This window comes from Leopardus geoffroyi, chromosome B2 (genome assembly GCF_018350155.1).
Source record: "Leopardus geoffroyi isolate Oge1 chromosome B2, O.geoffroyi_Oge1_pat1.0, whole genome shotgun sequence".
NCBI classification, from domain to species: Eukaryota; Metazoa; Chordata; class Mammalia; order Carnivora; family Felidae; genus Leopardus; species Leopardus geoffroyi.
In genome coordinates this window covers 101,131,247-101,153,808 of record NC_059332.1, presented here as the reverse complement: position 1 = coordinate 101,153,808, position 22,562 = coordinate 101,131,247, and the positions used below count along the sequence as shown (strand labels likewise).

Here is a 22,562-nt window from a genome sequence, read left to right as displayed (position 1 = left end):
TAGTTATGTTGAAGGCCGTCCCTTCAACTGTAGAGGCCGTCCCTTCAATGCCCATATAAGGGAAGAGAAGCAAGAGTATCAATTTGCCAATATTTTAAACAATCAATAAGCCCATTCAGAAAAAGAAATGGTAACTTCTGCTCTTTTTTATTTCTCTTCTGCCTCTATAGAGGAAAAGTAAAACATTTAAAAAGCCAAACTGGCAAATTACCCCTTGCCTGGTCGTCTAGCTACATCCCCAGGGAGACTCAAGTATTGCTTTTCCCAGAGGGAGACTGAAGACAGAATAGCAATGTCTGAGTTAGGGAGTTAACGAACACTGGGACAACTCTCAGCATGACAAAACACCAGAAATCTTCCATTCAGGATACAGGAGGCTCCTTTCTCCATTGAAATGTGCCTGATTTTATAGACGACACCGATATAAGCAACAGAGTGTTCTGTTGTTTTCATAGAAATTATTTGACAAACTTCCCACTCGTCGTGTGTTCCTTTAAGCAATACCACGAAGTAGAAGTTGAAAACGTGTCCATCATCTGGATCTCTGGCCTCCCTACTTAAAAACCTGTGCTTGAATTTCAGTCAGATGTGTTCTCCATTTCGTTGGACAACGGCACTGTGGTCATGGATGTAAAGGGGATCAAGGTGCAGTCGGCAGATAAGCAGTACCATGACGGGCTGTCCCACTTCGTCATTACCTCTGTCTCACCCACGAGGTACAGCCCCTCACTTTGTACTCTTCCCACCAGACGGTTTTATTTATTTTATTTGCATGATTCTCTTGAATGACCACTATGAATAATAGCCTATTTTATTGCTTTTCTAGAAGAAAAATGGTAGAAGGAACAACATAATGTTCTTTTAAAAGGAAGTTGCTGTTAATTTTCAAGAGATGCCAAATAAACCACTATATAATTACTTCACAAGAATATAAGGGTTTTTTTTCCACTGAAACCACAGGCTACAGACGTTCTTGGGGGAAGTACCTACACATAGTACTTCCTGAATGGATTTCAGTGTTTTGCACATAGAAGGAGATCAGAAAACATTGATTTCATTTGGATTTTAATTAAACAATTGAGGGGAGCCTGGGTGGCTCAGTCGGGGAAGCGTCAGACTCTTGATTTCAGCTCAGGTCACAATCTCATGGTTCATGAGTTCAGGCTCCACTTTGGGCTCCACGCTGACAGTGCAGAGCCTGCTTGCGACTATCTCTGCCTCTCTCTGTCCATGCCTCTCTCTATCTCAATAATAAATAAATAAACATTAAAAAATAATAGAAGCAAGAAAGCAAGAAAGGGAAAGAGAAAGAAAGAACTTTACATTTATGGCCATATTTTGAAAGCTCTAACTTTAGTTTTTAAATGTGTAATACTGAATTTCTTTTTTATAAGAAGAAAGCTTTCTAGAATAAGAAATAAATTTCTTGTCGTAGCAGCTGCGATTCTGTATCTATTTCCGTGGAGCCCGCCCATTACAAAAAAAAAAAAAATCATTAATAAGCCTTTCTAGAGTCCATTTCCAATCACAATCAAAACCATTCAATGTGCTTTTCAATGAAAACGGTCTCCCCAGATGTGATTAAATAATCACCATGAGTTATGTTTCTCTTTTCCACCTCCCACCCCCCCACACACACAAAATGCTCATGACTAGTCATCTGAACTTCTTGTTTTTAGAGGTCTAGAGAGACTTTTCTGCATATCAAAATATTCATCTATTTTATCCTGGGCCTCATGACGAGTCTGGCAAATTGCTATCTTTTCACTGGCCAGAATGTTCTATTTCAATTTCACAAGAAAACCTGTAACCTGGAATGGAACTCAAGGTAAAATGGTAGCCAGGTAGTGTCTAAAGAAGCTTTTTCCTTTGCAGATATGAACTAATAGTAGATCAAAGCAGACTTGGGAGCAAGAACGCTCCCAAAGAGAAGGTGGAACAGACGCAAGCAAGTGAAAAGAAGTTTTACTTCGGTGGCTCACCCATCAGTCCCCAGTTTGCTAATTTCACTGGCTGTATAAGTAATGCCTACTTTACCAGGTATAACATTTTTATTATTCATTAATTCTGCATGATTGATTAAAAAGAGGTCAGGTCAATAATGAAAGTATTTACACTGTTAAAACTGAGAGCTATGAGGGCGCCTGGGTGGCTCAGTCAGTTAAGCGACCGACTTCGGCTCAGGTCATGATCTCACGGTTCATGGGTTCAAGCCCCATGTTGGGCTCTGTGCTGGCAGCTCAGAGCCTGGAGCCTGCTTCCGATTCTGTGTCTCCCGCTCTCTCAGTTCCTCCCCTGCTCATGCTCTGTCTCTCTCTGCCTCTCAAAAAATAAATAAATGTTAAAAAAAAAAAAAAAGACTGAGAGTTATGAAATTTAGGAGAAGCAGTAGAGGGTAGTCATTACAAGCTCTCATGTGCTCGGGCAACTGACATGCTTGTTTGTGTGTAGGTTTCTTGCCTTTAAATTTCTGTATGACCTTGGCGGAGTCAGCCTTTGTTTCTTCTCCACCTAAATGCAGATAATAATAACGCCTGCCTCCTTGTTATGACAATTAAATGAGATAGTGTGCAGAAAGCACCTGGCATACAGCAAGCTGTAAATATTAGATGCAATTAATGAGAAAGAATGAAATCTGGCCGTTGAGGCATCCTGGATGGAACTGGAGAGTATTGTGCTGAGTGAAATAAGTCAGGCAGAGAAAGACAGATGCCATATGTTTTCACTCATATGTGGATCCTGAGAAACTTAACAGAAGACCGTGGGGGAGGGGAAGGGAGCAAAAAAAAGGTTACAGAGAGGGAAGGAGGCAAACCATAAGAGACTCTTAAATACTGAGAACAAACTGAGGGTTGTTGGGGGGTGGGGGAGAGAGGAAAGTAGGTGATGGGCATAGAGGAGGGCACCTGCTGGGATGAGCATAATATATATATATATATATATATATATATATATATATACACACACACACACATATACATAATATATATATATACATATACATATACATATACATATACATATACATATATATATATGCTGCAATTATGTCCATACTTATTATTAACGGTGTAGTACAGAGCAACATACCCAAATCCTTGTTAGAAGTTTCAGAAAGTCTCCTTAACTTTAAACAAAGACATTAATCTGGGTCCTTAACAAAGACAATAAGGGCTCCCTGACTACAAGAACAGGCAAGGGAGAAACTTAATACAGATCTAGTAACACAGAGGCAGTACCAATCACCCAGTGTGATGAGAGAAAAGATGTTCATCTGTCAGAATGTGCTAGTGGCAGGCACAATCATCCATTCCTTGTTACACGATTGGGTAAAGGTTTCTGAGGAAGACTGTGGTTGATAAAGAAGGACCCATCACACACACACACACACACACACACACACACACACGCACACATTTTAATTGCCAAAGGACTTTCACTTCCATAATTTCCATCGCGTAATTCGGAACAGTATTTTAAGGTTTTTTTTCCATCTGTTGTGTAGGTTGGATAGAGATGTGGAGGTAGAAGATTTTCAGCGGTACTCTGAAAAGGTCCACACTTCTCTGTATGCGTGTCCTATTGAGTCTTCGCCATTGTTCCTCCTTTACAAAAAAGGCAAAAATTCCTCAAAGCCCAAACCAAGTCAGAATAAAAAGGTAAAAGACAATGCCGTGCCAAATCCTCAGCTGCCCTCGTATTCCATGCACACAATGCTAGACACTGATGCTTTATAAAATTTCCTCCAGTTTGCAACTGTGCGCCTATGAAAGGTAGGATTCTTCTAGCACCCCGTATTATTGTTTACCAGCTTTGGTGTCTCAATCTTTGCTCCCAAAGAAACATTTTGAATCGGCTTTTACTGTGTACTTCCAACTGCTTCTCATTGCTGGGGTTAAAATTGCTCGTTACTTAATACTGTAATTCTCCTTACCATTTGCTTTGGTGTAGCAATCTTGGGCTTCTGCCACAGTCTTGGATCTCATTAAAGTTTCTGATCTTATCCTGTTTTCCTCCTTCCTTGACCTTCACTTCAACCACCCACAGGCACGGTTGATCTGTGCCATCGCCTGATCCTGCTGCATCATCGAAATCTTTTGAGTTCTTAAACTGCATCCCCTGACTACTGTTCTTTCTCGTTCATTTACTTCCAGCACGTACATTAGGTGCCTTCATTGCAGATGAAACTCCTAAGTCCTTCCCATTCTTTCAAGCTAATCCTCCCCACCCATCTTCCTGGCCCAGTTTTAACAATGCACTCGGGTGCCACTCCTCCCCCACCCCAACCCGGTCCAAGCCACCATCGTCTCCCATTTGAGCCATAGGCTCCCAACAGCCCTCTCTGCTTCCATCCACTTCTCTGATGCTCTATCCTCGGCACAACAGCCGCATGCTTATAAATATGTCATATAGTGTCACTCTCCTGCTCAAAGTCCCCCCCACCCCCAACTGCACTCAGAGCAAAAGCTCCAGGCCCTATGATGTCTGAAGAGGCTCTATACCATCCAGGCCCCTTTCCCTCACTCACTCTCCTGCCCGCACTAGAACGAGCCATGCGCACTGCTGCAGGAAAGTCTTTCCGCCTGGACACTCTTCCCCGAAATAGCTGCACGAACAACTCCCTCCAGGATTGCCCACTTTTCATTTGTTCAGGGAGGCCTGCCTTAACCCCCTATTTCATACCAGCTGCCTTTTGCCTTCCACTGGTACTACCTACCTCCTTTGCCTCTCCTAGTTGTCCTTTTTTCCATAGCACTTTTGTCATTTTAATTTATTTAGTGACTGTATTATGTTTACTATTTACTCTCTGCTTCCTCTGCTAGACTGCAAGCTTCCTTTTTTGTTGTTGTTCACTGATGTGTCTTAAGAGCCTAGAACAATTCACATAATAGGTGTTCAAGAAATATTTAGCGATCTACATCATAGGGTTGTTACAAAGATTAAATGAGTTGGTCCATGAAAAGCCCTGGCACAATGCCTGGCATAGAGCAAACATTCAGTGAATATTAGCTGTTATATCTCTACAGAGCCTTGAGAATGTGTCTGGAGGACCAGTTCCTAAAAGTGGGATTGGTTGGCTTAAGGGAATGTGCGTTCTCAATAATGAGATTATTTTACTCCCACAAACAGCACTCGAAAGAACCTATTGTCTTTCACAATAACTAACACTGGATGTGATCAAATTTTTATAATTTTGCCAATCTAACGGACAGATATGGCATCTCATTGTGGTTTTAATCTGCATTTCCTTGAATGCTAGTGAGGCTGAGCATCTTTTAGAGGAAGAACTGATTTCTCTCCAAGACTGGCTTCCGAGCCATCAGCAAGAGGAAAGCATCGCCCCACCCTCCAGCTTCTCGCTTCTGATGGTTTTGCACTGGCCGTTATACCTTGAGCACTTCCCTGTAGATTTCAGCTGGCATGGACCACTTTTCAGAACCCCCATGCAACTTCTCCTTGGTTCACACATGATTTATCAATGTAAATAGAATAATTTCATTTATGTATAATCCAAAGTTAGTATTTTTTCAGGATCCTTTCCTGAATTTCGCACAGAAGACTTTTTTAAGTGATTCAGGAAGAGAAATAATTTCATTGACTTTTATGAAGGCTTTTACTAGAAGATAATATAAAGGAGTCTTCAGAGGAGACTATGAGGCTCCGATGAAATACTTCTGTCACCTTGTCACAGTGATGCTAAAATGTTTATCCTGAAATTGTTCAGCTGGGACTTGAGCACGGGTCAGTGGATCCTATGCAATAGGTTAATACAGGCTGATGAGGAAAACCAACCTTCTATGGCATACACCCAACCCCTTTAAATGAATACAGTTTTCTATTTGAAGCTGTCCATCAAATGTAGTTTCCTAACAAATACTCATAGTCTCAAGGGTATAATAAACAGACCTTGGAACTATTGACACAAACTTCAATAGTATAGGAAACCTCTTAGCCTTTCTTGTAAAAAGTCTTAGAAATTCAGCTTCAGAATAACAGATACAGAAGCACTTTAGATTCCACTTATATTAGAATGCCAAATGTTTGCTAATCTTCTCTCATATTTACCCTTGTATCAATAGCTTCTTAAATACCTACCAAGAAAAGCTTGTGGCCTTCGGTTTAATTTTTTATCAAGGCCAACTCATAGCAATTTGGGCTTCTAACAACTTATTTTCACAGTAACTTCCTAATAGTCCATTTTATGAATATGTTATAATTTATTTAACCATTAATAGACTTCAGTACTTTCTAGTTGTCTTCATTTATGGGTGAATATCATGGTACATTAATCTTTGATTTTATTGCTGAATAAACTTCTATGAAATATTCTTAGAGGTAGACTTATTGGGTCAAGTCAAACTAGTTTCCAAAACAGGAACAGCGATTTATACTCCCCCATGGGTACATAAGAATACCTGTCTTACTGCCTATGTTCTATCCTGAAAATTTTTCATAATCTTTATGTTTTTAAATTTAATTGGGAACATAGTTTCTCAGGTGGTGTTTAGTGTGATAATGAAGATTTTATATATCAGACATCAATTCTGGAGTATTGGCCAACATTCCAGAGAATTGATCCCTACACACAGGGCAACCCAGTATATTAAGTATGTGACCTCATCTACCTGGATGTAGGTGTTTGGACCAGGGTAGATTATGTGAACTAAGCTGGGCTGTCAGATTCCTTTCCTTAGAAACTTAGAACCCGGAGACACCTGTCTAGGCTGGTCATTGAATAGAAAACATGGAATAACTCTATATTAATCATGCACAAGAAAGAAAGCTGCTTTATAGAAAGAGGAAAGGCAGAAAACTGTCCTGCAGAGAAAGAAAAATGAAAGCAGTCTGAGAAAAACAAAGCTGAGATACCAGAAACATTTGGAAAAGAAGTGCCTTGATTCTGCCTGGTTTTCCAATTCCTGGTTCTTGCCTGTGGTAGGACCCTGCTATACTGTACTATCTTCTCTGGGATTGTGTTAAGATACTTCTATATCCCTATAACACATTACCGTCCTTTTTCTTAAGTAGCTCGAATACTTTGGCTGTTATCTGAAACAAAAGAAACTTAGTGAATTGAAATAGACCCTCAGAGAAAAAAATTACAGTAGTGTAGTCAAAGTCTAGCGGGTTCAGGTTCCCCACACATACAGCTATTTTAAGATAGTAAACTGAGACTCTGTATTATATGGTAATGAAGTAATTAAGTTATACTTGTCTTCTTTATTGCTTATTATTATTATTATTCAGAGCATATATCTACAGAGGATTTAGAGTATTTGGTTGCCAGATTAATAACCAGAGTTTATTAATTTTTGCAGCTGACAAGAGACAGAGCCTAGTCTATGTGTTCCCACACTGAAGCAGAAAAAGGCAGGGCTGGTAACTTGAGACCGTCATAGTCCGATAGTCCATTGCTTTGCTGACCCCTGTAGTTGATTCACAGTTGTTCTCTTCCCATAGCTAAGTGGATGCACAGACTGAGATAGCGAGATCCTCTCCATAGGAATGGAAAGAAGGAGGAACCAGAGTGGAGGGTCCCCAAACCCCCACCGACCACTCACCCCCACGCTCCCGAAAAACAAAACCCCATCCTCCAGCCAGTCATCTAAAGTCCTTTCCATCTGGCAACAGCCTGTCTTCCACTTTGCTATCTAAGTGTCTGCTTTTTCAAATCAATTTTCAGTTCCTTAAAAAAAAAAAAAGGAGCCATTTCCCACTCACCTTTCTCTTCCACACCACACACTGCCCGCGGAGGGCATGCAGAATCACTCATTTCCTTCCAGGTCATTTCTACCTATTAGGTCTTCAATAAACATTGCTGGAGTAAATGAATAAATGTCTGATCAGATTTATTTTCATTTACTTTAATTTTGCTTCAGAAACTAAGACTAGACAACCATTCCATATTAGCCTGTAGTCTCAAAGCTCTAAATTTTAAAATCAACAGCGCAATTTAAGAGCACAAAGTAATTTTTAAGTATTGCTCTATACCTTGTCGCATAAACATTTACTACGTATCTCATCACCAAAAATGCTCTTAGATATGTTGGTGTTACTGAGTATGTTAACTTTTTGCACAGCGTGCATAAATAATAATCTGTGTGTTAAAGAAATATCGTTGTCTATGATTTGAGGCCTTTATTGATCGATTCTCTCAGCATTCTTTTATTGTCAATATTTCCCTTTTCCACCATTCGTTAAGATGTGCATTTAATTTAAATGCTACAGCCAGTTACCTCTGTAGCTTCAGGTTAGCTCTACTTTACCATCACAGACTAGAATTTTGGATTTGTTAATATGCTGCGTTGTGGTGTTGGTTGTTTTTAATGCCACAGCTACTGCTATCATTTGCTTAAGGAAAGAGAGGGGCCTACTATTTGATGAATGGAAGATCCACAAATAGTACACATTTTCCTTCCTATTTTGTTATGATGATGATGATGATGATGATTAACAATAAAGAAATCACAAATGAACTTTTGCTGCTAGTATGTCACTTTTAGTCCTTAATATGATTTATTTCCTATTCTTATAGGGAGAAAAAAGTAAAGATGCGCCTTCAGGGGATCCTGCCAGCCTGAAGTTCCCAGAGCGGAATGCTCCAAGAGATTCCTACTGCCACCTTTCCAACAGTCCTAGAGCAATAGAGCACGCCTATCAGTATGGAGGGACCGCCAACAGCCGCCAAGAGTTTGAACACTTAAAAGGAGATTTTGGTGAAAAGTAAAGTAACACACTGTCCCTTCCAGAAACTTAATGCTATGGCTGGACTTCATCCTTGTTTGCCATAGCCATCTTTTTCTTACGATCTTTCCTTTCTGTGCCACCTTAATCCTATTGTTTTATCATCAAAATAATGCCACATAGTACATGATTCATGCTGCCCAATAAATTACATTCTATGTGACTTTCTTCCCAAAAGTAAGATGCAAACGGCAGCATTCTCCTAGGAGTTGGCTGCATTGTATCAAAAAAGAAAGATAAGGGGCGCCTGGGTGGCGCAGTCGGTTAAGCGTCCGACTTCGGCCAGGTCACGATCTCGCGGTCCGTGAGTTCGAGTCCCGCGTCGGGCTCTGGGCTGATGGCTCGGAGCCTGGAGCCTGTTTCCGATTCTGTGTCTCCCTCTCTCTCTGCGCCTCCCCCATTCGTGCTCTGTCTCTCTCTGTCCCAAAAATAAATAAACGTTGAAAATAAATAAATAAATAAATAAATAAATAAAAAAGAAAGATAATCAGAGAAAGAAACATGGGGCAAATTTCAAATGACTCATCTTCTAACCTTGATATTACCTTCCTTCCCCCATAGAAATCGCTTTCAGATTGAAAGTGGGGGTGTCTCTGAACTACTGGAAGGTTAATAAGGAAAGACACTGAAGACACAAAACCACTGTATCTCCACTAACCCTCATGCTATCTGAAAAGCCCAGCATCTCTTCCCAGTATTCTGCAAATCTCCAGGTTACTGAGTACTTTTAAAGACTTCTTTAGGGGCGCCTGGGTGGCTCAGTCAGTTAAGCGTCCGACTTCAGCTCAGGTCACGATCTCGCGGTCCGTGAGTTCGAGCCCCGCGTCGGGCTCTGGGCTGATGGCTCAGAGCCTGGAGCCTGTTTCCGATTCTGTGTCTCCCTCTCTCTCTCTGCCCCTCCCCTGTTCATGCTCTGTCTCTCTCTGTCTCAAAAATAAATAAAATGTTAAAAAATAAATAAATAAATAAAATAAATAAAGACTTCTTTAGTGTTAGTACCCAAATATCCTTATATAGGTCTTATATCCCTTTCAAACCTTCATAGAAGCAATGCATTCAAAAAGAAACCTCTGCTGCCTTCTAACTTGCTGTCTCCCTAATAGGCAGTATCAGTATTTTATGTTCATTGGGAAGAATTTAGAGTTAAATCAAACTAGAAATTAGCCTAATAAATGTATCTTATCTATCTGGCCTGGAGACAAATGTCTAGAAAGTTTTGTTTAATTCCTACACATTCTGGTGACTGTTTTTAACAGGTGATATCTATTGATTCATTTTTACTGGGAAATAGAAAATGAATCTGTATTTTAGATATTACACAAATGATATTGTTTCTGTGCAAATTTTTATATGCACATTAATTCCTGACTAGCATTTTTTGTCCATGTGAATGAACTCGATGCAACCACATTTTCAAAGTAAGACACATTCTGATCCATAAGTGAAACAATGCTTCCTTAAATGTAGAATGTAGCCCTGCCGTATAAAGAAACAGGGAAAGATTTACATTTTTTGAGTTAATCACGCTTTCCCAATATCCATTAATTAGTACTAAGGTATAATTAGAAGTAATGATGCTTAGGATTTGATAGAATGGCTACTCATTCTTCCTTACACTCTGTTTCTGTGGGGAAACTAGAGATCACCGTCAGTCTCATTTTACAGATAGTAAGCTTTTTCTTTTCCTTTACCAGATCTCAGTTTTCCATTCGTCTGAAAACTCGTTCCTCCCATGGGATGATTTTCTATGTCTCAGATCAAGAAGAGAATGACTTCATGACTCTATTCTTAGCCCATGGCCGCTTGGTTTTCATGTTTAATGTTGGCCACAAGAAACTGAAGATTAGAAGCCAAGAGAAATACAATGATGGAGTGTGGCATGATGTGAGTTGAAGGCTGAGAATATTATGAGCAAATATTCACCATTGTCAAATGGACTGACATTAAAGCCCTAGTGGTCTCTCTAGAAATACCCATTTTAAAATTCTATTGCCATGTGCTCAGAGTTCAATTTTGAAAACTTTTTAAAATTCCTTATAAAAATCTTGAAGCATATTATTAAAATGAGTGTAATTTTTTAGTGTAATTATTTTCACCAAAGGACCAATGGCAAACATAAACTGAAGTTTAATTTCTAATGAATTTTCACTTGTTTCTTTCCCACTGCCTGTAAGTTTCTCAATTTTAACAGCAATTGCTGAGTGTCTTTTATAGGCTAAGCTGTGGAAGATACAAAGCGAAGAGTAAATCGCTTAGTTAGGAAGATAGAATAACCACTGGGAGACTATCTAAATATTGGAGCAAATCAATGTTATGTAATGGAAAGAGTAAGAAATGTAAGATGCATGACAATTAATTGCAATAAGTTTAGGAGAGGGAGAAAGCAAGTGGGCTGGTCAGCGGGGAAGAGCTTCGTCGAGAACTCTACTAAATATGTATAAGCTGTATTCAGAAATTCAGCCTGTCGCTTTAAATCAAGCTTTAAAGGAAAAAACTAAACCCTCAACCTTCAGAGAAAGGACCAGTATTTTATTTTTTTTCTCAATGGTATCATTTTTTTTAATATGAACTTTATCGTCAAATTGGGTTCCATACAACACCCAGGGCTCATCCCAACAGGTGCCCTCCTCACTATTTTAAAGAACCTCTGCAGATTTCCCACAGTGCTGTAACACCAAAGGTAGAAGAGGCAACCCAGCCTTCCCCCCCAATCTTGGGATATACTTGAGATGTGGTCTTTTCTTTCTCTCCATCAGGTGATATTTATTCGGGAAAAGAGCAGTGGCCGACTGATAATTGATGGCCTCCGAGTCCTAGAAGAGAGTCTTCCTCCTACTGGAGCTGCCTGGAAAATAAAGGGTCCTATTTATTTAGGAGGTGTGGCTCCTGGAAGGGCTGTGAAAAATGTCCAGGTAAGCTAGGCATGACCAGGTAGAGCCACTGACCTATAGAGCTGGAAGATTATTTAATCTAGGCCCTCGTTTTACAATCAGCCAACTGGCAAGAGTGAAACTGGAGTTTCACTGGATATAGGCTATCAAAGTGAGGACTGTCCCAGGGGGTGTCTGTCTTGCCTCTGGCATTACAAAGTCAGGAGTGATCTTTTGATTCTATGGTAGAGGGGAGATGAAAAAGTTTCAGAGGTATATAAGCTGTCATGAAAAGTTATGCCTCACGGAGACGGTTGGTTGTTCAGCAAGTACCCATGCTTTTAGGAAGAAAGAAAGAAAGAAAGAAAGAAAGAAAGAAAGAAAGAAAGGGAAAAGGAGAAAGAAAGGGAGAGAGAGAGAATGGGAGGGAGGAAGGAAGGTCATTCCATTATATATTATTGAGTGACAAAAAACTTTTGGGCCATTGGGCCATTATGTAAACTACGATTTCATTTTTGTTTCCTACACACACACATACACACAGACACACATGCACACGCAATTTGTAAATGTGGAAGGAAGTGTGGTTACTCCTGCAGAAAAGCAGGGGTATAGTAAAAAACATGTTATTTTTATATTTTAAAAGTTAAAATTGCACCTGTACAAAAATATTTAGCAATAAAGGGGATGTATCAAAAGGCTAATTTTTTTCTTAACAAATACAGATTTGACTTTTGCACAAAAGATTAATGCATTTCTAAGATTCCTTAATATATGTGGATAAAGCAAAACAAGGGGGGAGCTTGTGTTATAATTAGATTTTAGGCAACTAGCCCCAATTTCATGACAATCCCTTTAAAAGTAAGGTTTCCAAAGCAATATAAAATCAGCTGCCCAAAGTGGCCCAAGTTTCAGGTCCTGAGGTGTGATAAATGCTCAACCACAAGATCAGGTAATGAAGCCAGAAATGCAAGCTTTCTGCAGCTTATTTAACCATGGTAGACTTAACAGTTTAAGAACTTTGTTAGCTGTGGGGCACCTGGGTGGCACAGGTGGTTAAGCATCTGACTTTGGCCCAGGTTATGAACTCATGATTTGTGGGTTCAAGCCCCACTTTGGGCTCCACGCTGACAGTTTGGAGCCTGCTTGGGATTCTCGCTCTCCCCCTGCCCCACCCCCCCCCCCAACTCATTCTCTCTCTCTCTCTCTCTCTCTCTCTCTCAAAATAAATAAACTTAAAAAAAAAAAAGAATTTTGCTTGCCCTCATCAGCATCAGGTGATCTTGGGCCAGCTGTCATCCTTGAAGGAAAACAAACTAGGATCCTTCTAATATTTAACTTGAAAGCCAAAGCCGCAATTTATTTTGTCATAGCGTATGTAAAAATTTTCATAGCTAATTACTGCAGGCTGACAGTCTCAAATACAAAATCCCGGCTTCAAAGAACCAGTTGAGAAGCTACTCCCTGGAAAACAACTGATCCTTCAGATAGCTAAGATAACACGACGAGGAACTGCTTCATTTCTCTCGGGACTCGAGTCCCTTCCTTTTGTTTCCCTTTGGTGCACCTGTGAGTGTTGAGAAACTAGATTTTAAGGAATGTCTTCTTCTCTCAGATAAACTCAGTCTACAGTTTCAGCGGCTGCCTCAGCAATCTTCAGCTCAACGGGGCCTCGATCACCTCTGCATCTCAGACATTTAGCGTGACTCCTTGTTTTGAAGGTCCGATGGAAATGGGAACGTACTTTTCAACAGAAGGAGGATACGTGGTTCTAGGTAACAGCGACTTCCGCGCAGAACATGAATCATGAAACCCTTCTCTCCTGGAGGTGGCTGACAGGGATCTTGGGCTCAGAGTTAAAACTTCAGAATGCCAAACTCACTCAGCCCTAGGAAATGGCTTCTTTTCACAAGAATCGCCTTTCTCGCCTCCTGCCATGCCAGACCGGTCCTGTACGTCCGTCCCTGTTTGCTTCCCCTGACCAGAGCTTCTCCACAGCTGCCACAACTCTGATGTAGACCATCTGGGCTCTTTTAGAATTTCCTGTGCTGCTCTGTGGTCTAACCTGGGTCAACTCTTAGCCACCCTGCTCTCGTCCTTCTCTGCTGCCTCTTAGCATGACCCGTTGTCCCTACCAAAGGAAGTTCCACTTCCTCCCTTTGCCCTGCATCCCCACCCTTCAGAAATTTTATGTCTGGATTTTTAGTCTCCTCACCTATTACTCTGTCATTCACTGAACCAAGTTTTTATTGTATACCTCCAGTATGTCGGTACCTGTGCCGAGGGATGGAACGTGATAGTTCTGAAAATAAATACATAAAGCCCTAACAGACTACATGCAATCACCATCCAAGCCACCCCAACAAATATTCCATAGAGCAAACATTAGGCATGGCAGTGCAGCCAAGTGCAGGTCTTGGAGTGAGCTCGGACGTTCTCAAAAAGAGTTCATTTTCTTGCATCGCTGCAACAGCAGCTCCTAACTCCTTCTACTGCTCTCACGTTTCCTTTCCTCTGAAGTGCTCTGCAGTCCTGGTAGCAGTTACCTTTATTAAAACTTATTTTAAAATACAGACCTGATCAAGTCCACTCCCCTGAGCAAAATAAAGGCAACCTTCCCTGCGTGAGTTCTAGCGCCCTTCCCCCCCCCCCCCAGGGCTCCCCACTCGCCAGGCCTCCCTCTACCCTTGCAGGGGACAGCCCAGCCACCCTGGCCTCCACAGGGCTCCCCAAATGTCCCAGGCTCTGTACTCGTGTCCAGACCGCTTCCTCTGCCCAGGTTGCTCTTTTCTCCTCCTCACTTGGAAGCGTTAAGTGGTCCCGCTGGCCGGAATCAGTTTCTCCTCCACTGAGTTCCCACAGCCATGGTGCCTTTTCCACATGCTGCCCCCAGCCCACACCCCACGCCAAACAGCAGGAGTGGGGTGCTAGTTATCTCGGACCCCATGGGGCTTGCCACCGTGTGTCTGACATGGGAGATACCACTTTCTGCTTTACCGATTGAAAAATCTGCCAAACTTTCAAAAACAGGTATAAAAATACATAATTACAAAATCACACCATGGTTGCAAAATTTAGGTGGCTGCTTTTGAGAGCTAACGTTTCTCTCCACAGATGAGTCTTTCAATATTGGACTGAAGTTTGAGATTGCATTTGAAGTCCGTCCCAGAAGCAGTTCCGGAACCCTCGTTCATGGCCACAGTGTCAGCGGAGAGTACCTAAATGTTCACATGAAAAAGGGGCAGGTAGTGTGGGAAACGTTGTTTTAATAGACCATCTCCTTTGACCTTGGATTCTAGATCTGAAGCAGATTTATGTCACAGAATTAGTTCATCAATCTTTCCTAAGTGGAAAAAAAGAAAACCCAATAGGGAAGCTATACGTGGAATTTAAATGCAGGCAGTACTTAGATTCAGACTCATAGTTGGGAACTGATTTGATTAGAGCAAAGAGCCATGAAAATGTGACAAAGCTAAAAAAAAAAAAAATCATCAACAAAATGGAATTAAAAGATTATAATAAAAGAAAGCATTTTTACAACAAACGAGAGCAGCAAACATACCCAGCTGTCAAAATGAACTCTAAAGCATCTTTCTCTCTACAATATATGTGCATAACCAGATGTGTATATGTGCATATATGTACATAAACATATATATTCTTTTCAATTGCCAGAAATCAAAAAATTGTTATAGTTAAGCACCACTTTCATCCTTAAAAAGTATGACTAAAGAACATTCATGAAAGTGTTTGAATAAATATTAAAGAAAAAGCAGCATATTTTCATTTATGTCCCTAACTTAACAGAACTGATTTTTTTTTTAATTCTGGTACTGGTAAACCATATGATGATAAAATCCTTATATGGCACTTACTGTGTGTCAGGAACTGTTCTAAATGTTTCATATGGACTAACTCATTCACCCACCCCCCCCCCCCCCCCCCCCGCCCAGTGGCTCTGTGAGGTAGGTTTTACAAATGAGGAAACAGAGGCACAGAGTGAGGTGACTGGGGCACCGGGTACGAACCCAGGCAGTCTGGCTCCACCAATACCATAACCTGCTTTGCAGAACGCATTCCGTCTTTTGAAATTAAAGGAATTTATGCTATTATCTCCTTGTCCCTCTCCCCCAGCTTCTCTCCTGTGTCATGATTTTGTCCTCTCCTAGGAGCAGTTTACTCTCTATAGCCTACCAGAGAGTGACCCCTTGTGTTCACAGTGCAAAGCTAATCGTTTGCATGTGGTGAATTTAAGAAATCTAGTTTTATCAGGAGAAGGAGAGATGAAATTATATAATAACGTTCCCTGTCTTTTGCAGGTCATAGTGAAAGTCAACAATGGCATCCGAGACTTTTCCACCTCAGTAACACCCAAGCAGAGTCTCTGTGATGGCAGATGGCACAGAATTACAGGTGAGGAAAACGGAGTGTCCTGGGCTTCCTTTGTAAAGAGAGCCTACACTCCCATGTGTGGAGTGATGGCTTGGGAGAACTTAGACTACAACTCATATGATAAGATAGGGAATGGATGACAGTCTAAACGTGGCCAAGAAAAAAAAAATCACATGTTACCGTATATATTGAATCCACACGTGATTTGAACATTTGAAAACTGCCAAAACGGTCTTAAGGGGTTGTTTAAATAATGCACAATTTATGGAGCAAAAGAAAAGTAGGAGAAAAAGTATCCTAAATATTCTCCCTTTCAAAAAAATAAATAAATAAATAAATAAAAAAATAAAAAATAAAATAAAATAAAAAATTTAAAAAAAAAAAAAAGAAAAAAAAAGGGGCGCCTGGGTGGCGCAGTCGGTTAAGCGTCCGACTTCAGCCAGGTCACGATCTCGCGGTCCGTGAGTTCGAGCCCCGCGTCGGGCTCTGGGCTGATGGCTCGGAGCCTGGAGCCTGTTTCCGATTCTGTGTCTCCCTCTCTCTCTGCACCTCCCCCATTCATGCTCTGTCTCTCTCTGTCCCAAAAATAAATAAACGTTGAAAAAAAAATTAAAAAAAAAAAATATTCTCCCTTTCACAGGAAAATGTTACAGTGATTGCTCCGTTAGACGTTGAAGTTTACAATGATATAGAAGAAAGTGTGAGGTTTATTCTGGAACAAATATAAGCCATTGCTGTTATAAATGAGTCCCCTTCGTGTGAAGATTAATCATTCCAGTGTCGTTTTTGACCAGTCTTTTCCCTGTATTTCAGTTATTAGAGATTCAAATGTGGTTCAGTTGGATGTAGACTCCGAAGTCAACCACGTGGTTGGACCCCTGAATCCAAAACCAGTTGATCACAGGGAGCCTGTATTTGTTGGAGGTGTTCCAGGTAAGAGTTATTTAAAAGGGACAAGTTTCCAAATCCAAAAAACAGTACGTTCTCATTATTATTATAGTATTAATTATTGAGCCATATGTTTTCCTAATTCACCTCCAAGGATTTTATATACAATGTCCTTTCATAGGAACAAGTATAGAACTACGCTCCAGACTCCTACCTTGTAGATATTACTCTCCCTTTGCTATATATGCTATTTTTTTTCTCTTTTCCGTTTCTCCGATCCACATAGTGAAACACACACCCTACTTTTTTCTCTAACACAAAGAAAACCCATTTACGAATACTGCTCTAAGATCTGAGAATCTTGGGGGACTAAAAGTTTCCTGGTAATTACTTCCCTTCCTTACTAAGAAGTTCTTTCTTACTGAGAAATACACAGTTCTCCTTGTCCAAGATTAGTCTGAATTGTGAAAACAGCTGCAGACCATAAGTTCTTTTGTCCCTATGTAGTGACAGTCCCAAAGAGAGGTTCCCAGCTGCCATCCTGCAAACATCATCAGTAACATTGCTGCTGGTACAATCCAGGATGGTCACAGAAGGACTCTCATGGACCCCCCACAATTGTTTTAAACCTCCGGAGCAGGGACCATGACCTATTGAAAGTGTTTGTTTCACACATTTAACTAACTTGGAAAAAAAATGAATGTTAAAGCTAAAGAGAGAGAGAGAGAGAGATAAGGAGAAACCCCAGCTTTTACATCTGGAATTTGGTAGAGATTTTCAGGAAAAACTTAACATGGTTTTTCCTTGTGTCCTATCTAGATTATTTTAGACTGACCCATGTAAAGGCAAGTAATACTTTAATGCAGAGAGTGAGAGGGAAAAAAAAAAGAGAGAGAAAACACAGATAAAATTAAGCACCTGACACTGGGTAGTCACAAAATCATACCATCAAAGCACTCCTCTGCTTTGTAACACGAATTTTTCAAATACTAGTATTGACAATAACAGTAACTCACTGATGAAAGAGTTGAGACCTTCCTCTTCTTTACGTCCACTCTCCGCGCCCATCTCCATTCCCCAGCCCTCTCCTCTGGCTCCGGGCCGCGGTTCTCAAAGGGATTCTGGCAAAGGCCACCACTGAACTTCCTGCAGGCAGTACATAAGAAGTGTCGATTCTTCTGTTTCTGTACATTGCCTTCTTCCTGGAAACCACAACGTGGTTTAAAATATTTCACACGTTCCCAAGAGCATGCGACACCAAATTTAGCAAGGCCCTTGATCCTCTGGCCCCTCCTTACCCCTGCCTCTGGGGTCTCTCCACACCTTCTGAGACTTACAGTTTTCTGAATGCTCAGCGATGCTCTCCTTGCTCCGGGCCTTTAATAGCACACAGGGAAATGTTCTTGCTTCCCTCCCCCCCATACAGTTTGGAGGAACAACTTCTCCCACTCTTTTCCCAATTTAACCCCTTATTGACCTTTAGGACTCAGCTCAGACCTCTACTTACACACACATGCCCTGCTCTTCCTAGAATGTGCTACATTTACATATCCCTTTTGTAACACTTAACCACAGACTATTGTTGAACTTCAATAGTATACTCCTTGCTGCTAGGGACCGTGACTTCATCCAACACAAAACAAACATTTACGGTCTACTAAGCACTGTGCTGGGCTCCCAGAGAAGGACAAAACAAGCACGGCCCTCCTTCATGGAACTGACAGTATTTGCTCTTTCCTTTGCACCAAAGTGCTTTACTCTGTCATTCAAACAAGTATTTCTCCTTGATTTTTGTCTGTTTTCAGAGTGTGATCCCAGCATTACACACTGCCATCATCTCCCACTACAAGAGCTGCTAAGCTCCATAGGCTGGGTGGGAAAGGTGGACCTGAAGCCAGACTCAGCCTGCCTGAGGCATATAATGAACAACAAATTTCAGCTAAGGAGCCCGCACACAGGAACTAGTGGGCCAGGGGGAGCTAACCACCAGCCCACTGCACCATTATAGCTTTTAATTCCATCTAGGAAACGTGCCAGCAAGGCTAGAACGAAAGCAATTATAATTTAAGCTGAATGTCATTAATTACATCACACTGAGCTGTTCAACATTAATTCCACTAAAATCACATCAGAAACCAAGGCATGAAAAAGAATAACTAAAGGAAATTAAGGCATAAATAAACCTCTTATTTGGAATCCTATTGGAATTCCAACCAGTTCTCTTCTATCATGCAGAACCCTGATAACACTATTTCTATCAATAAAAAGTTAATGCATTTAATGAACTATATTCCCCAAAGTCAATTTTATTGTATAATTTAAAACTCAAAATTAGAAATTAAAAAAAATTATGGGAATGGAAGCTGCTACAGACACTCTGGAAAACAGTACGGAGATTCCTCAAAAAACTAAAAATAGAACTACCCTACGACCCAGCAATTGCACTACTAGGCATTTATCCATGGGATACAGGTGTGCTGTTTTGAAGGGACATATGCACTCCCATGTTTATAGCAGCACTATCAACAATAGCCAAAGTATGGAAAGAACCCACATGTCCATCGATGGATGAATGGATAAAGAAGATGTGGTATGTATATACAATGGAGTATTACTCGGCAATCAAAAAGAATGAAATCTTGCCATTTGCAACTACATGGATGGAACTAGAGGGTATTATGCTAAGTGAAATTAGTCAGTCAGAGAAAGACAAAAATCGTATGACTTCACTCATATGAGGACTTTAAGAGACAAAACAGATGAACATAAGGGAAAGGAAAGAAAAATAATTTAAAAACAGGGAGGGGGACAAAACAGAAGAGACTCACAAATATGGAGAACAAATTGAGGGTTACGGGAGGGGTTGTTGGGAGGGGGAATGGCTAAATAGGTAAAGGGCATTAAGGAATCTACTCCTGAAATCATTGTTGCACTATATGCTAATTTGGATTAAATTTTAAAAAATAAAAAATGAAATTAAAAAAAATTTTTAATTAAAATAATGTAATCCACACATACACACAGATTTGACTGTTCCTCTACTGAAAAGCCTGCATTATTCTATCACAGTCAGGCTTTTAACCCAAGGAATGTTCTTAATACCGTGTTGATTTTATTAATCAGTTACTTAGGGTACTGGGGCACTTTATTGTCACTACCTACCATAAATTGTGTGAATTATGCAGACCATAATTTCTATATGAATTATTTTCTCTAGATGATGTTCCCCATAAACCAAGGGTGGTAAGCTTGAGCAGAATGAAAAGGCATGTTCTAAAACTAGTTTCCAAAATGGGTAGAAGAAATAGATGTTTCTGCCCCTTACAGTCTTTCCTGTTCACTCATTTTTATTCTGGTGATGAAGTACGCTGAGCAGCCTTGAAGAATATATATAGTCATACTAATCTAGAGACAAAGGGAATTGATCTCAGCCCCCTTCCAAATCTAAAACTTGATAATTATTCTAAATATGAAATGCTATTTCCAGGATTTATTTTCAGTACAAAGCTTCTGCACAGTCTTAATCTACACTGCTTAGAAAACTTATTACAGCTGCTTGATGGTATTTAATTTGCTGTCCTGTTTTATGTTCCTTCCTGAGTTAGTGATTTCGAAGTGTTTTCCGTCTCTTATCTGCTACTGCTCACATAGCTGTTTGTTCATAATAATAAGCTTTGACTAAATGGATTTTAATTCCATGAAATTTCTAAGTCCTCTCAATTGCTTTAAATTATATTGCTTCTATCATCCAACACATTTAATTTTATCTGTACAATTAATAAGCATAAGGCTTCTTCTAGATCTCTAATTAAGATAAGGGGAGAAGGTTCCCCTGGCATTCTACCGGGCACCTGTGCCCATACAAAGACTAGTCTAATTATCATTATCCCATTTATAGTTCTCAAACCCTGAGCTCAGAAATTAAAATTTAGTTTATATGAATTCATTATTTTCTCATTGTATTTTATGAACTTGGCAAAAATGTGGAGGCTTAAAGGCAAAGGGTGATGATACAAATTAAGCAGAAACATGAACCAAGTCTAAAAACAGTGTGGAAGCTAAAATTCCTTTCCCTTTTCTCATTAAATCACACAAAAATAAGTATAGATCCTGAAAATTCACTACTGAAGCTTTATATATAAGTGGTAGATTTCAGCCCTGGAAGACAATGAAATCTACTCAGAAATTTGATCAGGGAAAACATGGCAAAACTTTAAAATTACCACATGTTCATATTTCTTCAAAGGCAGATAAAGTTCCTGAGAAAAGGAGTCAATTATAACTACATTCCATTTTTGACATGGAAATCATCTTGGTGATGTGAGCAGTTACTATGTATATTTCTGCCCAAGTAATATTTGGACTTGGAATGCCTCACTTGCAATCTTGGTTTTCATTTCTTTCTTTTTTTCAGAGTCTCTGCTGACCCCGCGCTTGGCCCCCAGCAGACCCTTCACAGGCTGCATCCGTCACTTTGTGATTGACGGGCGGCCCGTGAGCTTCAGTAAAGCAGCCCTGGTCAGCGGCGCCGTGAGCATCAACTCTTGTCCAGCAGCCTGACGCAGCAGAGCAAAACTGCCCCTACGAAGTTCTTGAGAGCACTGAAAGAAACACAAAGCCAGCTGGGAGGAATAGCGACTTTTCCTCCCGGTGGGAGCCTTCATCTAGTTGAGCAGGACTTACATGAATCGTCAGGGACTGGGTGTTTATTAATAATTTCTTACTTGGATTCTGACCTTGGATCCAAAAGGTCTCCAATGAACAACAATCAAAGGAGAGTTACACTTACTTGTATTATTTCCTGCTGGTGAAATTACTGTTCCTGTCTCTAATAAAATAGAAGGGATCCTAAATAAACACTGGCACACATTTTTTTTAAGTATGCCTAGATTCTCAGATTCATCTTTCTTTCAGGGATGATACTTTGAATTGGATTACACCAGAATATCTGAAGTATACTTTTCTTTATCCTGAAAACATTTACGAATTTATATAAAATCTAAAATTAGAGGACAAGTTTGCTTTTAGCATTTTCATTTGATCAGTATAACAAGGATATTTGGGGTTTATAGCAGTTACAATGTTTAAGAAAATAAATTTCTTTTTTTTTTATTTTTTTAACATATATTTATTTTTAAGAGACAAAGACCGAGAACAAGTAGGGGAGGGGCAGAGAGAGGAGGAGACAGAATCTGAAGCAGGCTCCAGGCTCCAAGCTGTCAGCACAGAACCCAACACAGGGCTTGAACCCACGAACTGTGAGATCATGACCTGGGCCGAAGTCAAATGCTTAACTGACTGAGCCACCCAGGCACCCCAAGTAAAGTAAATTTCTAACAAATTTTTAGAAAAATGGAAGTATAATTTTTTCTAGATAAGAAAAAAAGAGTTAAACCACTTTTCCCCCTTATTTCTGTATTTTTTAATATTTATTTTGAGAGAGAGAGAGAGAGAGAGAACACATGCACATGAGCAGGGGAGGGGCAGAGAGGGGAGGAGAGAGAATCCCAAGCAGGCTCCATGATATCAGTGCGAGCCTGACACAGGGCTCTATCTCATGAACTCTGAGATCGTGACCTGGGCCGAGATCAAGAGTTGGACGCTTAACTGACTGAGCCACCCAGGCACTCCCCCCCCTTATTTCTTTAAAATAAAAATAAAATAGCA

General features: G+C 40.3%; 1 protein-coding gene across 3 annotated transcripts in view; it reads left to right on the top strand.

Annotated features, from left to right (window-relative positions):
* Positions 1 to 21,777, top strand: part of LAMA4 (laminin subunit alpha 4) — a 145,960-nt gene extending 124,183 nt beyond the window's left edge. For all 3 annotated transcript variants that reach the window (XM_045499326.1, XM_045499324.1, XM_045499325.1), the window contains 11 exons: positions 583 to 716; positions 1,876 to 2,040; positions 3,506 to 3,659; positions 8,537 to 8,724; positions 10,440 to 10,629; positions 11,502 to 11,657; positions 13,231 to 13,390; positions 14,730 to 14,860; positions 15,935 to 16,028; positions 16,821 to 16,940; positions 21,310 to 21,777. In XM_045499326.1, the coding sequence (XP_045355282.1) occupies positions 583 to 716; positions 1,876 to 2,040; positions 3,506 to 3,659; positions 8,537 to 8,724; positions 10,440 to 10,629; positions 11,502 to 11,657; positions 13,231 to 13,390; positions 14,730 to 14,860; positions 15,935 to 16,028; positions 16,821 to 16,940; positions 21,310 to 21,455 (1,638 nt within the window). In that variant the 3' untranslated portion in view covers positions 21,456 to 21,777. The remainder of the gene's footprint in view (positions 1 to 582; positions 717 to 1,875; positions 2,041 to 3,505; positions 3,660 to 8,536; positions 8,725 to 10,439; positions 10,630 to 11,501; positions 11,658 to 13,230; positions 13,391 to 14,729; positions 14,861 to 15,934; positions 16,029 to 16,820; positions 16,941 to 21,309) is intronic.
* The last annotated feature ends 785 nt before the right edge of the window (positions 21,778 to 22,562 follow it).